A 20,413-nucleotide genomic window follows, 5' to 3' on the forward strand; every position below is an offset into this window, starting at 1 on the left:
ATATTCACTGTTCAAAATTAATGCTGCTTTTATGTCGTAAATATGTTATTCTCGAGCGACCGTCCTGGAAACTTCCTTCTGCTTTTTCTAAAAACTGAGTATCAATTTACTTTTGCATCAATATTTGTTTTTGCATAAAGCAAGCTAACAAAATCTCTACCTTGCTGAGTTCGCATTTGTTAGCGTTAATAGTATTTTCGGTCCGATGCTTCCGTTTTACGAAGGGGTATTTGTTTGAGGTCACCCATCCAGATACTCACCCCGTCGGATAGGGTTTAACTTTAGTAAACTTTAGTAGTACAAAGCTGTAAGATGCTCAGAGGGCACGCTTAAAATTGTGGTGAAAGAAATTGCGAGAGAGCTTGAAAATTATCAACATGTCAGCCCAGAAGCCAATGTTTCTCACTTCCCATTTATTTTCTTCAATCTTTCTGGGTTCAGTACTATGCTAGTCACCCCATGTCTTCTCAGGCTATTTACCCAAGACTTCTACCCACTACAGTGATAGACAAAATCAATATCGTGCACTGTTAGAGCTACATATTACGCAAGGACAACTTGAATCTCCTGGAAGACAACACACAGCTCAGTTGACATTTTATATGGAATAAATCGCTGTGTTACTTCACTACCACACGTAAGCAATGCGTGTCTATTTTTTCTAAAGAGGACATGAATTTCTTCTTTCTGACAAATGATTAATCAATAGGCCGGTAGCCAGGTTTTTAACCTCTGAAAAGGATCTGTTTCGTCGTACGAACGTGTGAGGACCTGTGAGCCAAAGGGCCTCTGCTGGTATGACTTCTGGGTGACCCCTTAAAAGGTCTTAATGAGCCCCAACTTGAAAAAAAATGTCTGGAACGGTGCACGTACCACAGGCAACCCAGTGTACCCTCACGGAGGGTGTCGTTTAGAAAGTAAGCGAGATGTGTATGCTGTGTTTGTTTTGTGTGTCCACCCAAACCAGCCGGGTGGTAGCGCAAATATATTTATAGCAAAAGAACAGTGGGAAAGACAAGGAACCAATGAGGTAAAGGTGATGTTATCACAGAGCAATGACACACCGCTGACGTAAGTTTACATTAACTTAGTTGGAAAAATACAAGGCAACATTGGTTTTGCTCGACAACAAATTCAAAATGGCGCATGACTGCAATAAGCAGAGGCTGGCTCAAGTTCAAACCAATCTCGTGGAACCGTGGCAGGTGGGTGACAAGCGCTTACCTCTTCTACGTGAGATGATACCCCAAGGCAGTTTTCGAGAAACACTCCTTGAAGAAAGAGAACATATTGTGTACCTACCTTTGCGGACAAAGATATTTCAGACCATTGAAATCTATTTAACGAGTGGATACAGTCAAACGCCAGCATTTTTAGACGGTATCGTCAGCGTCGTTTTACATTTCCGCCGTCGATCAACATGACGAACAGTTTTTACATGTGCTGACCAGTGATGCAAGTGTGAGTCAGTATCTCGAAAACAAGGCGGCCGATTTTAAGATGCAGTTACCAAGTCAACTACACCTAAGTGAAGACTGCGAGGTGGCCATGACACGCATCATTTACCCTTATACCTGGCAAAACGAAGGTGAGAATCAGTTGTCCTACAGTTTGCTTTGTAAGACAGACCCTGAACCCTGGAAATTGAACAACCCTGTACCAAGTGGCATAACCACACGGTCAAAGATGCCATTCACGGTATGACGAAGGGACTACACAATCGATTGAGAGACATTTATTTGAAGAGTGACAAGACCATTACGAGTCTGGAAGGAAACGAGTGTTTTTACATTTACGAGAAAGCACAAGATTACTTTGAATTGAAGTTACCGGCCGGTTGGTATGTGATTCTACCCAAGACATTAGCTCGTGCCTTGGGGTACTTAAACCATCAGTATAATATTCCTCAGCTGTACCAAATCGGAGGCCTTGTCAAACAGAATGATGATCACAGCGTCCTTCTTGCGAGGACAACGACAACACTTGTCAGAAAAGAAGAATTGGTGTGGGGATTTCTCTCGAGAGATGCTTTTCAAACCATCTAAGTGTATTCCAATTTAATCGAGTCTCAAGTAGGCGGAGATGCTCAAGCCAACTTACTTCGGATGCTCCTTCCTCGTGGTCAGCCGGGGAACATGATCACAGAAGAGATCAAGGTGCCCTCCTACCATAGACTCCGTACAACTGTGTTTTCATCCGTGGCGATCAATATAAGGGCAGACAAAGGTCAATTGATACTATTTGCTTCCTTTATCTTCCTGGTCTGCTCGTGTTAGATGACCTCATGAGAAACTGTAGCGATGACGAGCGCATTTTGGATTTGTTCACAAAGTGTCCCATCATTGTGACGTCACCTGGATTTATAGGACACAAAACCTTTTCCCCCAAGGAAAGTTTTCCCGGAGCATTTCTCTTAATGCTCATTACATCATTGCTTTTAACAATCCTCGAGATACTTTGGGGTTGAGGAGCTTTCCGGTAGATTTCATTTAACACCATAGACTTTATTCCAAATGGCCTTCATTAAAATATTCTTTTGTTTTTATTCATATTAGCCCTTGATGCCTCGTTCTTGAGCTGAAAATTCAAAAGAATATTTTGCCTTGAACGAGGCATCAAGGACTAATTTGAATAAAAACTAAAGAATATCTAAATAGCGGCGATAAGGTGTATGGCTTTGCAATTGTTGCACCATGAGGAGCCAGTAAACAATCAAAGTGGTGGTGACATGACTTTGCGTTCTGGAAAGATTTCAAAATCTACCGAGAGAAGAAAACAAGAACTAATCAAGGCTTCCAAAGTCAATCAACATTTACCCTTTCTCTGCACTTGTTTTACAAGCAAAGGGAAACAGCGGAAAGAGATGATATCTCACGCTAGTAAGGGACAAATAAAAGCCATCAGTGAAGTCGCTCTTAATCTACTGAAAGGGAACATTACGGTTCCAAGTTCATCATTTAAACGCTTGAAACCACACAAGTCAAAAACTCTTGTATTTGACTCGCAAGATACCTAGTCTGAAGAGGAAAAAAGACGTTCTCAGTCAACAAGGAGGATTCCTGCCAGCTCTCACCTCTTTGATTGCACCGTTCACTTTGGATTTATTGGGTAAAGTGTTGAAATGAAACACGTACAAAAGATGATGTTGGTTCCGGAGCATTTATTGCAAAGCCTTGAGACAGAACATCGCTTAACGTCACCTCCGCAACTCACGACCTTGACGCGCTTGGATCAAGACATGAAACATATCACGGATTCGACTTTGCCGGCGGATCAGAAAGTGGCCTTATTGGATCAACTATTACAACGGTATCAAGGTTTGGCAAAACAAATGAAGAGCGAAACGAATGAGAAACCTGCAGGGACAGCGACAACAACTCCAAATGCGCCCACTCCAAACCATTTTCCTACGATATCCGAGGTACAACCCAAAAAAACAGCACACAGGTAACTTCCAGCTACACCTGTTGGTCCATCCAAAATTCCTGTCAGGATAGAAACACCACCTTCTCCTATCGAACAGGAAACAGATCCTTGCATCTTTGAAACGCCGTCGTACGTACATACATACTTTATTCTCGTCCCAAAAAGGCTTTCAGAGAAATAAGGAATAATAAAATAAGATAAAAAATAAAATAAAAATTTAAAAAAAGCTATTTACTATCTACAAAAGCAGTGTAATCAAGTCTATATAATAAGTTACATAATTAAGTTACGTCGAACTGTCCATAAAGTCTTTTAATAAAATGCTCTTTAATTTTCGTTTAAATTCTTGTAGTGTTCTACTTAATTTGAGCAAGGGATCCAGCGCTTTCCAAATCGTTACAGTCCTGTAGTAAAAGGATCTCTGCCCAGTTGCAGACTTTAGGAAGGGAATCTGAAGTTATGAATTTCTTGTGGTGCGTGTCAAAACGTCTGAGCGTTTAATAAACTGATCCATTAAACATCTGGTGCGCAACCAGTCACGCAGTTAAATGCCATTACAGCATCAATAGAGTTGTTTCCTGATAGGTAACCACTGCTTTGCCCTAACGACTGGTGTTATGTTGTCAAATTTCTTTACTCCACTAATTATACGACAGACAAAGTTCTGTGTCTGTGCACTGAAGGATGTCTTTGTGTATTCTTACAAAAAAAGATTGCATTTACCCATGTTTCATTCAAGCGTGAGGTTGAAAAACTCCTTAAAAAAGGTTGTATTGTATTGGGCGGAAAAAAGACAATTGAGGAAATTTCCGCCCAATCAGAAAATTAGAATTTAATTCGATCTGGAACTCGTCCGTTAAAGGTATGTTCCCGGGGGCTCCTGTGGCCTTACTTGAAAACTTTACGCCAGTCCTGATTCTCGTCCCGTCTCGACTGACTGCCCCTGGCTCTCCTAGGATGAGTTGATTAACAATTTGAGTTGCTAATTGAATAAAATATCTTTTCCATCAAATTTCCAAGAATTCTTTTTTTCTCCGGCTCCTTTTCTTACTCGCAAACATTTTAAAAGCTCACTCAAAAAAATCGTACATTTTGCGTTGGTAGGTTGCTCCTGAAACATTATATCTGAATTCATGCCCACTGAGATAGAACGGTCCCGACTCAAGACGAAGGGAGTTAAAAAGTACGAGTATAATTGCCTCAGGACACTTAAACATGAGCAGTAGTCATGGCTGCTTTCCTAAATCTGGAATTAAAAAGCTAACCCCAACTTTAAACATTACTGCCGCTTAGTCTACTTCCTTTACTGGTGCCAGTTGGTGGTAGTCAGACACGACTGCTAAGCTTTCAGGTCAAATCTCAGGTGTATCGCTCTCCTTGTAGAATATTGATGTTCTTTCTGAAACCCCCAGAGTAAGTGAGAATTAGGTTGCTAGTATTGGTTGAACAAGGAATGAGTCCCTTCTCACTACGTTGAACAATTTGAGAGCGGCAGCAATGTCTTCTTAAAAGAGAAAATTAAATCTTTTGTTCTTTTCGCACAAGAAAAGAAATATTAATATGACATGAAAAAAAGGAAGAAAAAAAGAGGGAATCACATTAAATGTTTAAAATTATTTTTAAAATGACTCCGACATTTTCTCCTCGTCATTAAAAACAAAGTTTTACATGTACACATTTAATCCACTTCAACTATGAACGGCAACAAATTGTCGTAGGGTGAAAATAATGACACGATGTCCGCATTGAAGACTATTGAATTGTGACTTGACAAAGACTTGCTTTTTCATCAAGGGAAGAAAATCAACTCTTTGGCCAGTCTGATTCCTCCACCAAGCATTTCCTTTCCTCGTAAAATGTCAGCAATTTCTGCCACATAGGATGATGCCTTAACAGATGCTTGTTACCTGTAGAGAATTACTGTATATAAGGCACAACCACGCCAAAAGTGATTGCCGTTTCATTTTCATTTAATTAAGTCAAATCCCGCCATACACAATGCAGCGATTCAGCGAAGATTACTAATGCACAAACTGTTCCAGTATCCATTCTTATTTTATGACTAGCTCCGTGAGCGGCAAGATGAACCAAATCCCGCGCTATGATTGGCTACTTGAGCGGGCAACATGGAGCTATCTGCCCACTCGGGATTTCTCCCTTGGTCCCGCGAGAACAAAGATCATCCCATATAATAAATCCTTTATTGACCAAGCTTGTTTGGTCAAGATGGCTGGATATTGGCCTTGTTCTTTTTTTGCTTGCTTATGGACCTCGACTTCGTCTTGGTCCATAAACACGCAAAAAAAGAGTTGGCCAATATCCAGCCATGTTGACAATAACCCATATATAATTTCTAAGCTACTGATATTGGAATTGTATCTAAGAAAGCGGCCTGCAAAATACCATTTCCACTGAAATTGCTGTTTGTCTCTATTATTTTCATAATGAAACTTCTCAAATGAAAAATAAGTTTGACTTGCATTCAGAAGATGCACAACTAATGTCTATTTGAATGGTTGTGCATTCTCGCTTTGAAACAGAGGCAAATCGTATTTGGAAATGTGCCATTAGGACGTATTAACGCCCAAGCACTTATGTACAAGAAATGGCGATACGGTCACCCCACCTTCAGTCAAAATTAAAGATTCCTTCATTTTGTTGGATGAACTGTTTGTAGTGGTAATTCAAGTCTATAAGACGATGCTGGAGGTTTTTTTCCCTGGGACGCACAATATAGATAGTTTCTTTCTTGTTGCTTCCGTTAGAGAAGTGTTAAAACACTCAAGTTTGTAAAAAGGAGCAGAAGGTCAGTCGACTAATGCTACTATAACTCTGTGCTTGCGTCACCATCAGTCAGATTCAATCTTGGGCTTAGCTCAGTCAAATTTAACATCACCAAAGCTAACGGATTTCAAGACGCAACTTACTCGGGCTTGCCGCTTGAGGGTACATTGAGATTGCGTAGAATTATATAAAATCACAGCATTTGTTACATAACACATACAACGAAAAAAAGAACGCAACACAAGAGTATTTACCAATAATGCAAAGTCCTTTTCGAGCTCGGGTAAGGCCGACGTTCATTTGATGCTCATCCGTCAAAAATCCCAGATGTTCACTGAGCCAATGTTTAGAAGGGTCTGGATCGAGGTCATCTGTCTTCCCAGAACGAACCAAAGACAAAATGACGTAATCCCATTCACTTCCTATGGCAGCAAAAATTAATTATAGTTATTATTGTTAGAAGAAGAAGAAGAAGAAGAAGAAGAAGAAGAAGAAGAAGAAGAAGAAGAAGAATACATACGATACTTCTGATGCCACTGATTACTTTGTTCGAAAAACAAACTTAAGACGTTTTTTGGTGTTGCGATTTGGCTTCGAATGCGTAAGATTTCTTTGCCTCGTAGACACTTTTCAAAGAAGGCAGCCCAAGTAGGATTCGAAATAGGCAAACAGAAGCAATCGTGATGACCACTAAATCACAGACGACTATGTGACAGATAGCGAGGAAATATACATTAAAGAATTGTGCGTGCAACCGGAAACGAGTTTTTGTGTTTTTGTTGCACCAGTACCCATTACCTGTAGCCTCCATTCGTATTATACCCTTGGGTAAACCCTGTCCCATATATTTTTTTAGAAATGCTATATCTTTTCAGCATTTTGAAATACCTTCGTGTTTCGGGTGTGCTGCACGCGATGTAATCAGTAGCTGACCATAGTTCTCCTATGATTGGCTACAGTGAAAACACCCGCAAAAAACCCCCTGGGAGTTGCTACTAAAAATAAAAAAAAGATACAGGGCAGGGTTGACTCAAAGTTCTGAGGAAATGTAACAGCAAGTTTGATTGCTTAGTCTACGAGATGTTGTACATAAAGGACATCAAGCCTTTTCTTAACATGCAAGCCGACTGCATTCGTGCCAAACTGTTTATGTGTTTATGTGATGGCCAACGTTTGCAAAAACGTAATCCTTCCTTGTTTACGTGACACTTTCGTACATTTTTTTTCCCTTGTGTTTCTTACCTTGGTGATTACACCCATAGGACCCGCAAATATTTTACGCATTGTTTCACATTTTATATATTCGACCTAGGTTAAAACAAATTGACCTAGATTGAAACAAATTGACCTGAAAGTGCAATTTGACCTGCAACATATACCTTGTTTTGACAGGTGTCAATTAACCATAACACGGATGCCCAATATCAAGGAGTATAACTGCCACGTTGAGCACGGTCAACACTCATGGCCATCCCTCAAACTGACATTTCCCTCTTTATTCAACTTACACAACGTACAATCTACTTCAGACTCCAAATCTACTTGAAAGAAACAAGCATTTCAATGTGCAGACAACATTCAGATTAGGCGAGCCAAAGAGTTGAACCCGGATCGATGGGTTCTCCTTGCATATTCCAATATCCACTAGACTAACGAGACGGGCTGCTGGAAAATCGATTTTTGTAGAGTATTGACATAGTAGAACCCAGCAAAACCGTCTTCAAAGTGGTTTTTAGACCTAAATACTGTAGATCAGCGCGGCTTGGCTTAGAAACGCTATTTCTTGTTGAACTAAAGCTCTAATTCTGCCTGTTTTCATTCTTTTTACAGCGATAAGCTTGTCATATTAAGATGGGATATTGGGTCGTGTAATTGTAAGGAAATGTCCAATGTCAGTTTGACGGATGGCCATAAGTGTTGACCATTGAGCACAAGTATACAAGTATTGATTATTTGAGTCTGCTATATGGTCACATTGGCATACATAGAGGGGTCGCCGCAGGGTCGTATGGTGACCAAGACCAAATTTTCTCGCACAGATGGGTAACCATATTTTCTTAGCAATGGTGCTCCACGCACGTCTTTGGCTGATAATGGATTGCTGGTTGCACATCATGCAATATTCGGTCATCGTAAGACTCGGTAACACATCTTATCAGGCTAATTACATAATCTTATAATTCTCCCGGTATTGTTACCGCGGTTATCAGTCACGCGCGCCTCAATGACTTTTTTTCATTTTTCGAAGCTAAATTTAAGTGGACGTCAATCAAATGTTTCCATAACAATAGTCCTGTTCACTTGGCGGCAGTCGTCACAGAAACAATTGATTGACGTCCACCCAAACTTAGTTTCGAAAACTGCACAAAAAAGTTGTTGAGGGGCGGTTGTGAATGGTGATCGCTCTGAGAAAGAGTATTAAATATTTTAAAATGCCATTGCAAATACTTGAAAAGCATCTTTTTACTGGTGTTGATTGGACATAATTGCCGTTAACAAAAAAATTAAATGTGAACAATCATGGACTTTGGACTACGGAATTGAACTGGATATTGACCAAGATATTGAAACACAAAAAAAGAACCCTTAAATACCGCGAATTTTAAAGGCAATTCGGTAAAATGCCTTCAAACAAAGTGCAGGGTATCTGTAGCCTCTTTTTGAACTAGCTCTCGAATTGTTGATGAGAAAGCACTAATGCAGGAAATGGAAACAATCCCATAGTAATGGCTTACTCATTGGAATTACTTTTGTAATCATTTCCTTTGTGTTATGAACCTACTGCATGCGAATAAATTACTTGTGCGTTATGACAACTCGTGTGTAGAATAAATTTTCGACCCGTACAATAAATTCGAGATCAAAACTAAATTCGATATTTTCTGTGTAAACCCGCAGTGTCTTCCACCAAATTTGGGCCTTAGTCATTCAGTGTATTTGCTTTAATACTCTCTGTGTTTAATTAACATCATCTGGTTCAGTAAGAAACCGTAAAATTTACAACTGCTAGCGCTAAAGCTTGGATATGCGCAAAACCGTGAAACTGTCCCTCTAAAATCTCGGCGTGTAAATGCAGGTTATTATATATGCAAAACACGACTTTAAAAATTGTAAGGTTTCTCACTCTCAACGATTGGCGACTTAACAGAAAACATTTTCCTGAGGGTAGCATTTGGAGGTGAAATTAAAATCCTAATAACTACTAGCAGAGCCAGACCTAGTACAAGTACCTTCACCAGTTCCATGTCAGGTGTCGAGAGTTGTACACGCAGATGCACAGAAAAACCCTTGCAAAGGAAACCCATTACACCGCAAGTATAGTAAATTGGAGGACCAGCTGATTCTCAAAGCTGTAGAACTTAAAGGACGTGACTAACGAGTGGTTCTAGCGTCTTTGAAAAGGAATTGGGAGGTCCTTGGGGAAGGAGAGCTTCACCGAAGCTTCGACATCAGCGACAACAGATTACACGACCACCTGAGAAAGCGAGCCTCAACTTTGCTAGGTAAAGAGAAGGAGTAGTTAGTATCACTGCTGAAATTCTTGAATGTGATTGAGCGTGCAGAATGGACCCTCAATTCCCGAATTCGAAAAAAATCTCTTTAATCTTAAGTGACAATTTTTGAAGTGGAGAACTTCTTTTGCCAATCACATGACCTTATCATTTTGTGCTCTTTAGACAAAATTCGGCACTCAATGATTTCCTGTCTTACTTGCCTTTAGAGCTTCTGAGGTTTCCAGTATTGATAACGAATGCTACACCGTAGACGATCTGTTAAAAGCCGCTGAAAGACAGTGAGATGAGGAATCTACTGGAAACGTCAGTAGTGAAACTGAGGAAACCCTTGCAAAGATTGAAAGATTGAACAACGAGTATTGAGTAAACTTTGCTTTGAGTGAAAGAGTTTCTTTAACCATGTTATACCACTTGGCACAGTTCGTTTCTCAAGAGTGCCCACACCGTTATGTCCTATCTGATTATACTTGACTTTGTTGACTTATTAAAATAGGGGAATCCTGTCTATTTTTTGTTGCTTTCGTTATTGCCCAAATATCTAGTTACAAGCAAAAATATTATGGAAAATGTGAGCCAAAAAGGTCACCGCCGGTGAGTATAAGGCTTCTGATTATGTGACTGCGAATTTCGCGACGGTAAAAACTTGAAATTTTGATGGATACAAGACTTTGAGGTCATTTTGTCCTTGATCCACCCCTCTCAAGATTTTAAAAATAGTAATAGACCGATATGGCTACCTCAACGTTGTACCCAATTCAAATCTCTCGGGGTTAAGGTTCTGGTTGTGCATTTGCATGATAATGTAGCATTCATATTAAAACAACACGCTTACCCGGAATACCATGTGCAGAAGAAGTAGGGCGATAAATTTTAGAAGAGATAGTTTTTGTGACTACTGCGCATGCGCGTAGTTACTATTGCCAACACTAGAATACTCTTTGGAGCCAATCCGCATACAAAGAGTACCAAAATTCGGACTCTGCAAACAGTACGATGATTTGTCGATAGTTCGCAAGGAGGAACAAAATGTTCGGGTGCCCCGTGTTCACAGACAACGATCTGTGAAGAATATGGTTTTGTGATTCTCAGAACAGTTACTTCTCGTAGCTTTCGAATTTTGTTTCTAACCGATCAATTGAGCCCGTTTGCACGTTTAATGAAGCCGTTGAAGGAACGAAAAAGCCCTTAAAGTAGAAACATTGGCAGGAATATTGAGCCCGTTTTCGAGATAAACAAAGCTTTGAAGTAGCACGTAATTGTCAAACTATAGATGGTTTCATAGTGAGATCATCAAATTAGCAAGGTCTTCTGAAGCCCGCCGAACAGTTGAGGAAAGAGCTGAGCAAACTGCCTCATGAGGCGGTTTGCTTAGCCGTTTCCTCATGTGTGCGGGGAAATTGTGGTGAGAAATTCGCCTCGTGAGGCCGTGAGGATAAAATCAAACATGTTTGATATTTTTGGCCTCGCGAGACAAATTCCTCAATGTGTGCGGCCATCGTGAGAATCGAGCTGAGCTTGGTTTAATCAAGCATTCAATAAAAATACATGGCATGCTCTCGTGACTCCAGCGGTTCAAGATGGTGTCGGAGGAAGAAATTCCAACGTCACTGAAGTCACGTGAGAACGCCATGTATTTTTATTGGATGCTTCATTGACCAAGCTCAACTCGATTCTCACGATGGCCGCACACAATGAGGAATTTGCCTTGCGAGGCCTCACGGCCTCACGAGGCCAATTTCTCACCAAAAGTTCCCCGCACACGGTGAGAAAACGGCTGAACAAACCGCCTTGAGAGGCAGTTTGTTCAGCTCTTTCCTCACCGTGTGCAGCGGGTTTAAATTGTTATCTATAGGAGGTTGAAGATGCCCGAGAAATAAATCTTTTTTCAAGTTGCCCGTTCCATGACGTCTTTCGTTTTGAAAATACAGTATTTTGAATTTTCTAATCGTCACAATTAAGCAGCTTACGTGATACTATGATACCAAGCTATTTGATTTAAAAAAGTGTCTGTCACCACGAATCTCAGCAGTTTGAGCCTTTCAAGTACATTAGGAGATGTGCTCATACGTATGTATTTTATCTCATGAGCGAAAAGTAAGCGCTTTCATGGCAAAGTGAAGTCCAGATGTTGGAGCACTTTGATCCACCTACACGAAACTCGGCTGTAAAGTTGTGTGAAAGACTTCGACAAGGAGCTCAGAAATGGTGTACTGCGCGGATCTGAGAATTGGAGAGGTGGTTTCTAAATTTGTTTCCTGCAACATTCCAAGTTATTTGCCTTTTTCATTGAACCTTTCGAATTTATTTGTTTGTTGCATGACAGTGAAAATGATCTATTGCGCGTAAGTTTTTCAATGGTTGAGAAACTATCGATATGAAAGCTGTGGTGAATCAATTCCCACAATTCAGTCACCCCTATTCACATAACAGAATATTTTACTTCTTTTCACATTGTACATCTCCGCAGTAGTCACATGCGCCTCTCGAGCGCCTAATTTGCCAAGTAAGAAACAACACCAGTAAATGTTTCTGCAGCTAGTTGCTCAGTCATAACAACGCGGATAATGTACCGGTGAAAATTTCTTAATGTTTACAATTGCAAATAAATTCAACAAGTGACATAGCTACAGGGGTAGTATGTCTTGGAACAGGTTGTTGGAATGGAAATGTCTACTTTTGCGGGATCTAGTATGTAGCGTGACATCAGATAAACTGGTTTCAAGTGAAAGCAGCCGGTCAGGCAAAGGCGGGTGTAGCAACTCAGAAAACGTGTGAAAAAACTATTCTTGTAATTAATATGGGTAAGTGAAAACCGGTATTCAGCTGCAAAGTTTCCAAATTAACAGTGTTGCGAATAACACGGCCGGTGACCTCCAGCTCTAGGTAGCTAACATGACGATCAAGAAACTAACAATCAATTTAAAGAAAAAAATAGACATCGGCGGATGATGTTCGTACAAAGAACAGCTGAGGCAGAAAGAGACTAAGAATTTTCGGCCATTTATAACATACCGCTGCTGGAAGTTCTTTACTGGCGATTTCGTCATGTTGTCAACAGGCAAGATTAGAGTAAATATCTTAGAGTAAGAACATGCGCTTTGAATCAGCAAACGGAATTAAACGAGTCACACTGAAGCCCCAACGTCATCGAATTCTGGAAGACGTGAGGCTGTTTCAAGTCTCGCTATTGAAAATCTTCTCCTTTGCGATTGTGTTCATTTGTTATTGTTGCAGTTGTTTTGTCAGAGAGGGAGGTCAAATGTATTGCTCAAAGGGGTGTAGTAAATTGCTTTTTAGCCAATGAACTCACCGCCTCGTAATTCTATTGTCCATTTCCTGCACAGAAAACTAAATTCTACCAGATTATAACTCGATCGGATACCTTTCAGGTACTCCGAGTAATGATATGAAAATACTAGTAACAAAAGGTTTCATTCGCAAAGGATTTGAATTGGGTTCAACATTAAGTTAGTAGAATCGGTTTATGGTGGATCATTAAACCAGGAAATTCCAATTAAAATAAGTAGGTGCCTTTTTAAAATCAAGGCTTAAAACTTGGGTCACTTAGTGTTTAGTTAAAATAGTTTTGAAATCCAAAGAAAAAGAAGAATCTAGTTTTTTCGTCAAAGCAGCACATTAAATAATGTCGACAACGACTATCATGAGATTCCATGAAAATTATGTTGGATTCTCATCCGGAGATATTGCGTTATCAGCGTCCTTACTGCCTCACTAAATTTAACTATCACCTCATGTACCGCATGATTCTGCGAAGCATTGCGAAGCTGAAAAATTGATGGCGACAAAGAAAGCTTCCAAAGAAAGCTTCCAAGTAACCGAACATTGTTGACCTATTAGAGTTTTGTTTGTCAACAACAAATTTTAAGTAAAAAAATACACACTACCAACAGATCTTTGGTACTGCTATGGGCTCTCCTGTGTCAGCCGTTATGGCCAATCTGGTCATGGAAAACCTGGAGCAACGGGCTTTGTCCACCTCTCTCGTCCAGCCTCGGTTTTGGAAACGATATGTCAATGACGTACGTGCCGCGGTTAAGTCTGGCCTTGTACAAACCTTGCAAGACTACCTAAACAACATTGAACCATCGATAAAATTCACCGTTGAAAGGGACACAAATTAAGAAATAGCCTTCCTCGACGTGTCTGTTTATCGCCAAGATAACGGTCAACTTGCGAATAAGGTCTATGGCAAGCCCACCCACACGGAAAGGTATCTCGCGTTTGAGTCACATCACCGGATCGCACATAAGAGGGCTGTTGTGAAGTCTTTGACCAACCACGCTAGGAATATTCCGACCACCAGCTATTTTCGTTCTAAAGAGTTAAAACAAGTTACTTCCGCGCTGTTGGCGAATGGCTACCCGAAACGGTTTATAATCGATTCGACCAAACCTAAACGGTCACCTCAGCAGTCTGTAGCAGCCGCGCGGGAAGACGTAAAGAGTTTCTGCGTCCTACCCTATGTTAAAGGAACAACGGAGCCGATCAAGCGGGTTTTGAACAGTTATAATATCAAAGTCGCCTTAAAACCACACCAGACCATTGGTAACTTCTTTCCCAAGCCGAAAAATCCCGTTCCAAAAGATCAGACGCGCGGGGTAATTTATTCCATTCCTTGCAAAGATTGCGACGAACTCTACATTGGGGAGACCAAACGGAAGTTCAATACTCGGCTCAGAGAACACCAAAAAGCGGTCGAACAAGAACACCCCAAGAAATCTGCACTCGCCAAACATTCTTTACAGTCTGGCCACACTATCTCGTGGGAATCGTCTATAGTATTACGTACCAGTCCCAGTTGGCGAACCCGACGCCTCTTAGAGGCATGGGAAATTAACACATGCGAAAGTCCGCTCAACCGGGATGATGGTACATTGTATGTACCTGCCCCAAGAGTACAGGGCCTTGGCGTTATTGGACAAGAACTGATTTTGTAATATATTCTGTTTTTTATTAGCATCTACGCGATTTTAAATACACTTGTCACTTCGTTATATATTTTTATTACCCCTGAAGAACTTAGGCTTATGTTAGTAGCCGAAACGTTGGGATTTCAAGATCTTTTCAATAATATTTTTAACCAGGGGAACATTTTTATATTTTACCATGGAACCACCTGGTTACAAATCAGTTTTTAATATCCGAACATTATTTTTTTTTAATTGAATGATAGCATTCGGTGCCTGCTTGTTGGATGTGAGATTGATTGCAGCTAAGTGAACCTCGAGTTTGTTGGCTACTTACCATCTCATTTAAATTCTTACATGCGCTCGTGTAATAATTGTCAAATATAACTGATTAGCCTTACTGCAAGTCGCATTTATCCAAATTAACCAGTTAGAAGTTGTAATGGTAAGTATAATGGACCTCCAGCAGGTGACTAGTGCTTTAGAAGAGGGCAACGCAGGACAAAACTAAACGAAAATAAGGCCAGTTGCTCATGACTTTCAGCTCCTCCTCTCAACATTGCCTACCCATTTTTTTTCTAGACAATCTACAAAACCTGCAACATTGTCATCACCCTCGACGCTATTAGTCAGGGAAACATTCAAAACCTTTTGGCTCAATTGGGTTTAAACTTTGCAGTGAATTAGTTGGCCAAGTTTATATGGACTTTGAACGGCTGGAGCTTAGCCCTTCGCTAGTTGAATGGGATTGAAATTCTGAAGATGATAAATACTTTTCACTAACAAAATTCGAGGACCGTAATGTAGATTACCACTCGCGTTTTTTCGTACGAGGGCTATAAATTGATATGCTAAAAAAATCAAGGACCATCACTTGCTGTACTGTACGAAAAAACGACTCGAACAATGCCCCAAAATTTATCCGTTAAGTCAGTGACGCACAGTTCAACATTTGTTGATCAACAAATGTTATGGTCCTTGTTCAATAGATTTGAGCAGTGTATCAGGCCATGTTGAATGTTGAAGTAGGCAATTCAACAAGTTGTACGTTGTTGGACAAAATCAGAGACGACCTCAGTTCAGGTCAACAAGTTGCCATTAGATTACCGGCATTAGCCAATCGTTTTCAAGTGTCTAGAGGGAGATGACACACTCACAATGCATGTTGAACCGTTTATCATTACCTTTAGGTGCAAAAATTGACGAATTTTACCTGTTAGTTGTAAAAAAAAAAATAACCGTAAAGATTCTTCCTATCTGCCATTTGCCATTTTGCCATTAATTCGGTTAAGACTGTGACACATTTTATTCTAGTACCTAAAACAAAGACATCTGCTTCAGGTCCTGCTGAGTCATATTCTGAGAATCGCTAACAAAGTAAACAAAACTTTAAATAATACGGCCCACTAAAGTGACCAATAGTGGCTCCCGTATTATGAGTCTGGGATATATCACATGATAAGATTTCGAACTGGTGGTAGAAATGTGAAAAGCGTATGGGTGCCATCTGTGTTCACGTTCTTACTGATTTATTTTTTCTTTCCCCGACACTCTTTTAGTCGCTAAGACGTCAATGGTCAAGTTCACCAGTTTCGTGCATGTTAGATGATGAAGTTGTAATAATTTCTTTACCTTGGCTTTTAGTGATTGTTGTAACAAGGATATTTTTGCACATGCCATCTTTTTTTAAGGCAGTGCTTATCCTGTTTTGCTGTTCTCGGTACGGTGTTAAAATGACAACGTCAGCTGGACGTACGCGTCTCCTTGAGAAAACTCTGGCAACATGCACCTGTATGATAAAAATGATATAAGAGATTAAACACCATGTTTCAAATAGCGACAAAATGAAAGGGGAGGAGGGACTGGTGGGGCTAAAGTTCTATCTCTTTTTTGCCTCGTTGTCTTTTAAGGACTCCACACCCGGGTTGCCTGAGAGTGTTAAATACCATGGAAACCTAGAGGTTTTGATATCTCTTAACCAACAGTTAGGGCAAACCAGGCTTCGAGCAACCGCCACCTGCAGATCGATAACACGGTAATGCATGATAAATGGTAAAACAAAGTCCCATGATGTTTATTTGTCTTGGTCACACTTTATAGCCACATCACTTTAACATGGTCTCTTTGTCTCACTTTCAGTGAAAAACGAAATCGCCTGACAAAGGAAGCTGATGAGATGAATCAATAAGCTCCTCCAGTGGTAGTGAGAATTCAGAGAAGAACCTTTCTCAATATTGACATTATTTTTCTTAGACGGTGGAGATTGACAGAACTTCTAATTCGTGACGCGATAACCAAGTCGAGTTGTTCGAAAGACAGAAAACATCGGTCTTGCTGTGTAACAGCGAGTCAGCCTTTTCGTGTGATAACCCTTACGAGTATATTTAGGTAGATGGTAGATCTAATAGTCCTGCAAGGTATACGTTAATTTAAAAAGAAAGTGCGAGGTTTTTGTTACCAGTCAACCATGTCTCAGTGGTGGATATCACATCCAGGTGATGAGATAGAAAAAGATCGCAGAGAGTATTAATTTTCGTATTAACAAAGTAAGCGTTTCAGGGTGCGAAACATATAGGAAATTTCGCCTAAACACTCAAGCTGGACGTGCCCGAAGTTGCTATGATTAATTTAAGAATTTGATCGTCTGTCCAGCCGGGTTAATGTAGTGTATTACTAATGTAAATTAATTACCAACAGAAAGCTCAAGAGCATTTAACATACTCCTTGAAAATGCGCATGTGCAATTATAAATATACAACAAACTTGTAGACTTAACACAGTAAAACGATAACATTCCTTAAGAAGTTGTGGATTCGAAACTGTAACCTCTCAAACAGTGGTCCACGCTGTATAACTATTGAAACTTCTTTTCCATTTAAAGTGTCTATACGGCCTACAGGGTATTTTATGGCTTTGGCATCTCTATAAAGCGTAGATAAATGTCCTAAAAATAAATTTTCGATTCCAAAATCGAGCTTCAAAGTTCGCGCTTTGGCCACACCCAATCAAGGTGACGGAAAGACACCACCAGAAAGAGACTTGGTTCCAGAATCGACTGTGACGTCATTTCAGGAATCGACCATCAAATTCAATTTTGGAGGATCATTTTTGCTTTGTTCCTTTGGCGGGCTCTTCGGAAATTATGCATGATAGATGTGTTGTTGCAGGTTGTTCAAATATTTTTGATGAAGAGAAGGGCATGGCATTACATAAAATTCCATTTTATGGTGATGATCGAAGTGAAGCGAAGGCAAGAAGGAAGAAATGGAAATCTTAAATGTCAGCGAACAAACGTTAAAAGATAAAATTGGTGTTCTTTCAGTTCCAAAGTTTCAGCGCAATACCTGGGGAGAAGAAAATTTATCTCATCAAAGTTGCTGTCAGGTTGATCATGACACATTAGCATACAATTACAGTCGTTTTACAGACGTTGCGCAAAAATCGAGCATTTCAATTTACTTATTTTTACTTCTTATTATTTAGTCGCGTTTAATTTCTTGTCCAAGCTCGTACGCTTTCTGTTTTCGTTACAATCCTGTCACACCGTTTTTGTTCCTCTTGTTTGTCTTTCTTTTATCTTTGCCCTTTCACGATTATATTCACAAAGCCAATCTTCATCTGACAGTGGCTCTCGACAACAAGGGCCTTCTTCTGAATTGGAAGGAGCATCACCGTCAAACAAGTCTAGATCTTCGACCTCTATCTCTTCGTTTTAATCCAATGAAAAGAATGTTGCCTTTCATTTTCAGAATAAAAGTCGCTTTTGATGTCCCATCACTCACTATACGGTGTCCTTAAGTTTCGCTTAATGAAACGACACGATGATCATCTATGATAGTCAGCTATCTCTTCTAATTCGCTCCTGAAGTGACGTCACTAGTCACCAATCTTCGATTACGCGGTCAACTTGGGTGGGCGTAGCCAAGGCGTGAACTTTGAAGCTTGATTTTGGGGTCAAAAAGTGGCAAAATCGAAAAATTATTTTTGGGACATTTATCCCCACTTTATATAGAACCCAAAAACTAAAACCCTGTAGGCCGTATGGACACTTTAAAGGATGATCTGTAGAGCTAGAAATACCAAAAACTCCACCAGTTCTAACCTTCGCTTTGCGCATTAATTTTCGTTTCATATTCGCGCAAGTCAAATATTATTATTAAATGGGCGCGCAGGGATACGAATTTTATCTTTGAGTGCTGATAGTACCTCTCACGATTGAGCGTAGCGAACGGGTGCAAGATACTATCAGCACGAGAAGATAAAACTCGTATCCCCAAGCGGCCATGTAATGGCCTGTTTGTTATATAGATACCGATAAAATGTCCATATTAATGGTCATTAATAGCCCCTTTCGAAATGGTGAAAAAGACGTCATCAACCGCTAAAACACTCATGTTGTGTAACATGAAGCTAGATAGGAAAGTTATGAAAAGCAAGCCTTGATAATGACAAATTGAGTCATAGAAATGTTAATGTAGTACAGGAAAATTACATTACAGCACAAAACTATCTTTCAATGGAGGGGAAGCTCGCTTTTTATTGGCTAACTAAGTTTATGACGAAACCTATTCGCTATTTCCTCCACCCCATTATGCAATATGTTTTGGGCGGTTCTTTAAATAAAAAACAATACAAGTTATTTACTCTTGGGACTGTATCATGCTGGATATCTATTGTTTTAATGCAAATAACCCCCAAAATGAACTGTATTGTGGGACTTGTCAAAATAGTGAGTATCCTTGTGAAAGGACTGGAAAACTAATATCTTCACTGCGCGCGGTGTAGATAAGATTTTTACGAAAAAGGAAGATCCTACTATTTCATCAGTAGCTATATAATAAAAGAAATTTAATCACCGTTTAAGATCTACTTGGAGGATGGTTTAATCGGCTTTCCAGGAACCTGGGATTGAGCATTAGCACAAGTGTGGAGATGTTCCCACGCAACTCTGACCAGGCTGGGGACTGAGACCACTGACTGACATTTCTCGTGCTACAAATTACCCTTTGATACTATTTGATTCTGTCATCATCTAGTGTTGCGCCGCCCTCTTTTCCTTTCAGAGAACTTACCATAAGGACATACGTAATATTTACATTGATTTGGATTACCTGCTTCACTCATTTGAACAGTACTTCAAGTGTACTTACCACTTTTCTTACTTCTTTCATGTTTGCCTTTGACTGTGCATTACTTCGTGACGTTTTTATCGCGCTGGCCTCCTCTTCGCCTTCAACATGACAGAATGCCATCGGAGACGACTTTTCTGGCCAGAAAGACTTCAGGGGGACCGATGCTGGCACTGATAGATCCGTCTTAAGTTTTCCATCATAAAAGTAAGTCGAAGGAAATCGGCAGATTTTATCATGCTGTAAATTAAAATGAAATAATTATGTATTAATTGACTCTTCAGCTTAAAAAAGCCGAGAACAATTGCTACACAAAATAGGTGGAGCTGTCCACTGGTTAAGGCGTGAGAATCTTAGCGGGGATAAGACCTGGGAACGAAGTTGATGAGGTTAATAGCCCACTGACCGCTGCCAAATTTCTTCATACTCGTGCTCATTTTAACTCTACTGTACAATTCAACTTCTTTCAAGATTCACTTTCTCAGTCCTTCAATATGATACATTGCAACTTACAAAATGAAGTGTAGCCAGAGTGTCAACTACCACGACACTAACATCAGGATTTCGATCATGAGAGAGTACAAATTTTCCAAAAAAACTGCTTTATTTCTTTTACAATTTGCTTCCCTCT

The 20,413-nt window shown here is 40.0% G+C and overlaps 1 protein-coding gene across 2 annotated transcripts in view; it reads right to left on the bottom strand.

Annotated features, from left to right (window-relative positions):
• Nucleotides 1–3,556: 3,556 nt before the first annotated feature.
• Nucleotides 3,557–20,413, bottom strand: part of LOC138059328 (3'-5' exoribonuclease HELZ2-like) — a 119,032-nt gene continuing 102,175 nt past the window's right edge. For both annotated transcript variants that reach the window (XM_068904897.1, XM_068904898.1), the window contains exons 21-24: nt 19,804–20,022; nt 16,286–16,442; nt 6,465–6,632; nt 3,557–5,333 (exon numbers count right to left, since the gene is read on the bottom strand). In XM_068904897.1, coding sequence (XP_068760998.1) covers nt 5,230–5,333; nt 6,465–6,632; nt 16,286–16,442; nt 19,804–20,022 — 648 coding nt within the window. In that variant the 3' untranslated portion in view covers nt 3,557–5,229. The remainder of the gene's footprint in view (nt 5,334–6,464; nt 6,633–16,285; nt 16,443–19,803; nt 20,023–20,413) is intronic.

Source organism: Montipora capricornis, chromosome 8, assembly GCF_036669925.1.
Source record: "Montipora capricornis isolate CH-2021 chromosome 8, ASM3666992v2, whole genome shotgun sequence".
NCBI classification, from domain to species: Eukaryota; Metazoa; Cnidaria; class Anthozoa; order Scleractinia; family Acroporidae; genus Montipora; species Montipora capricornis.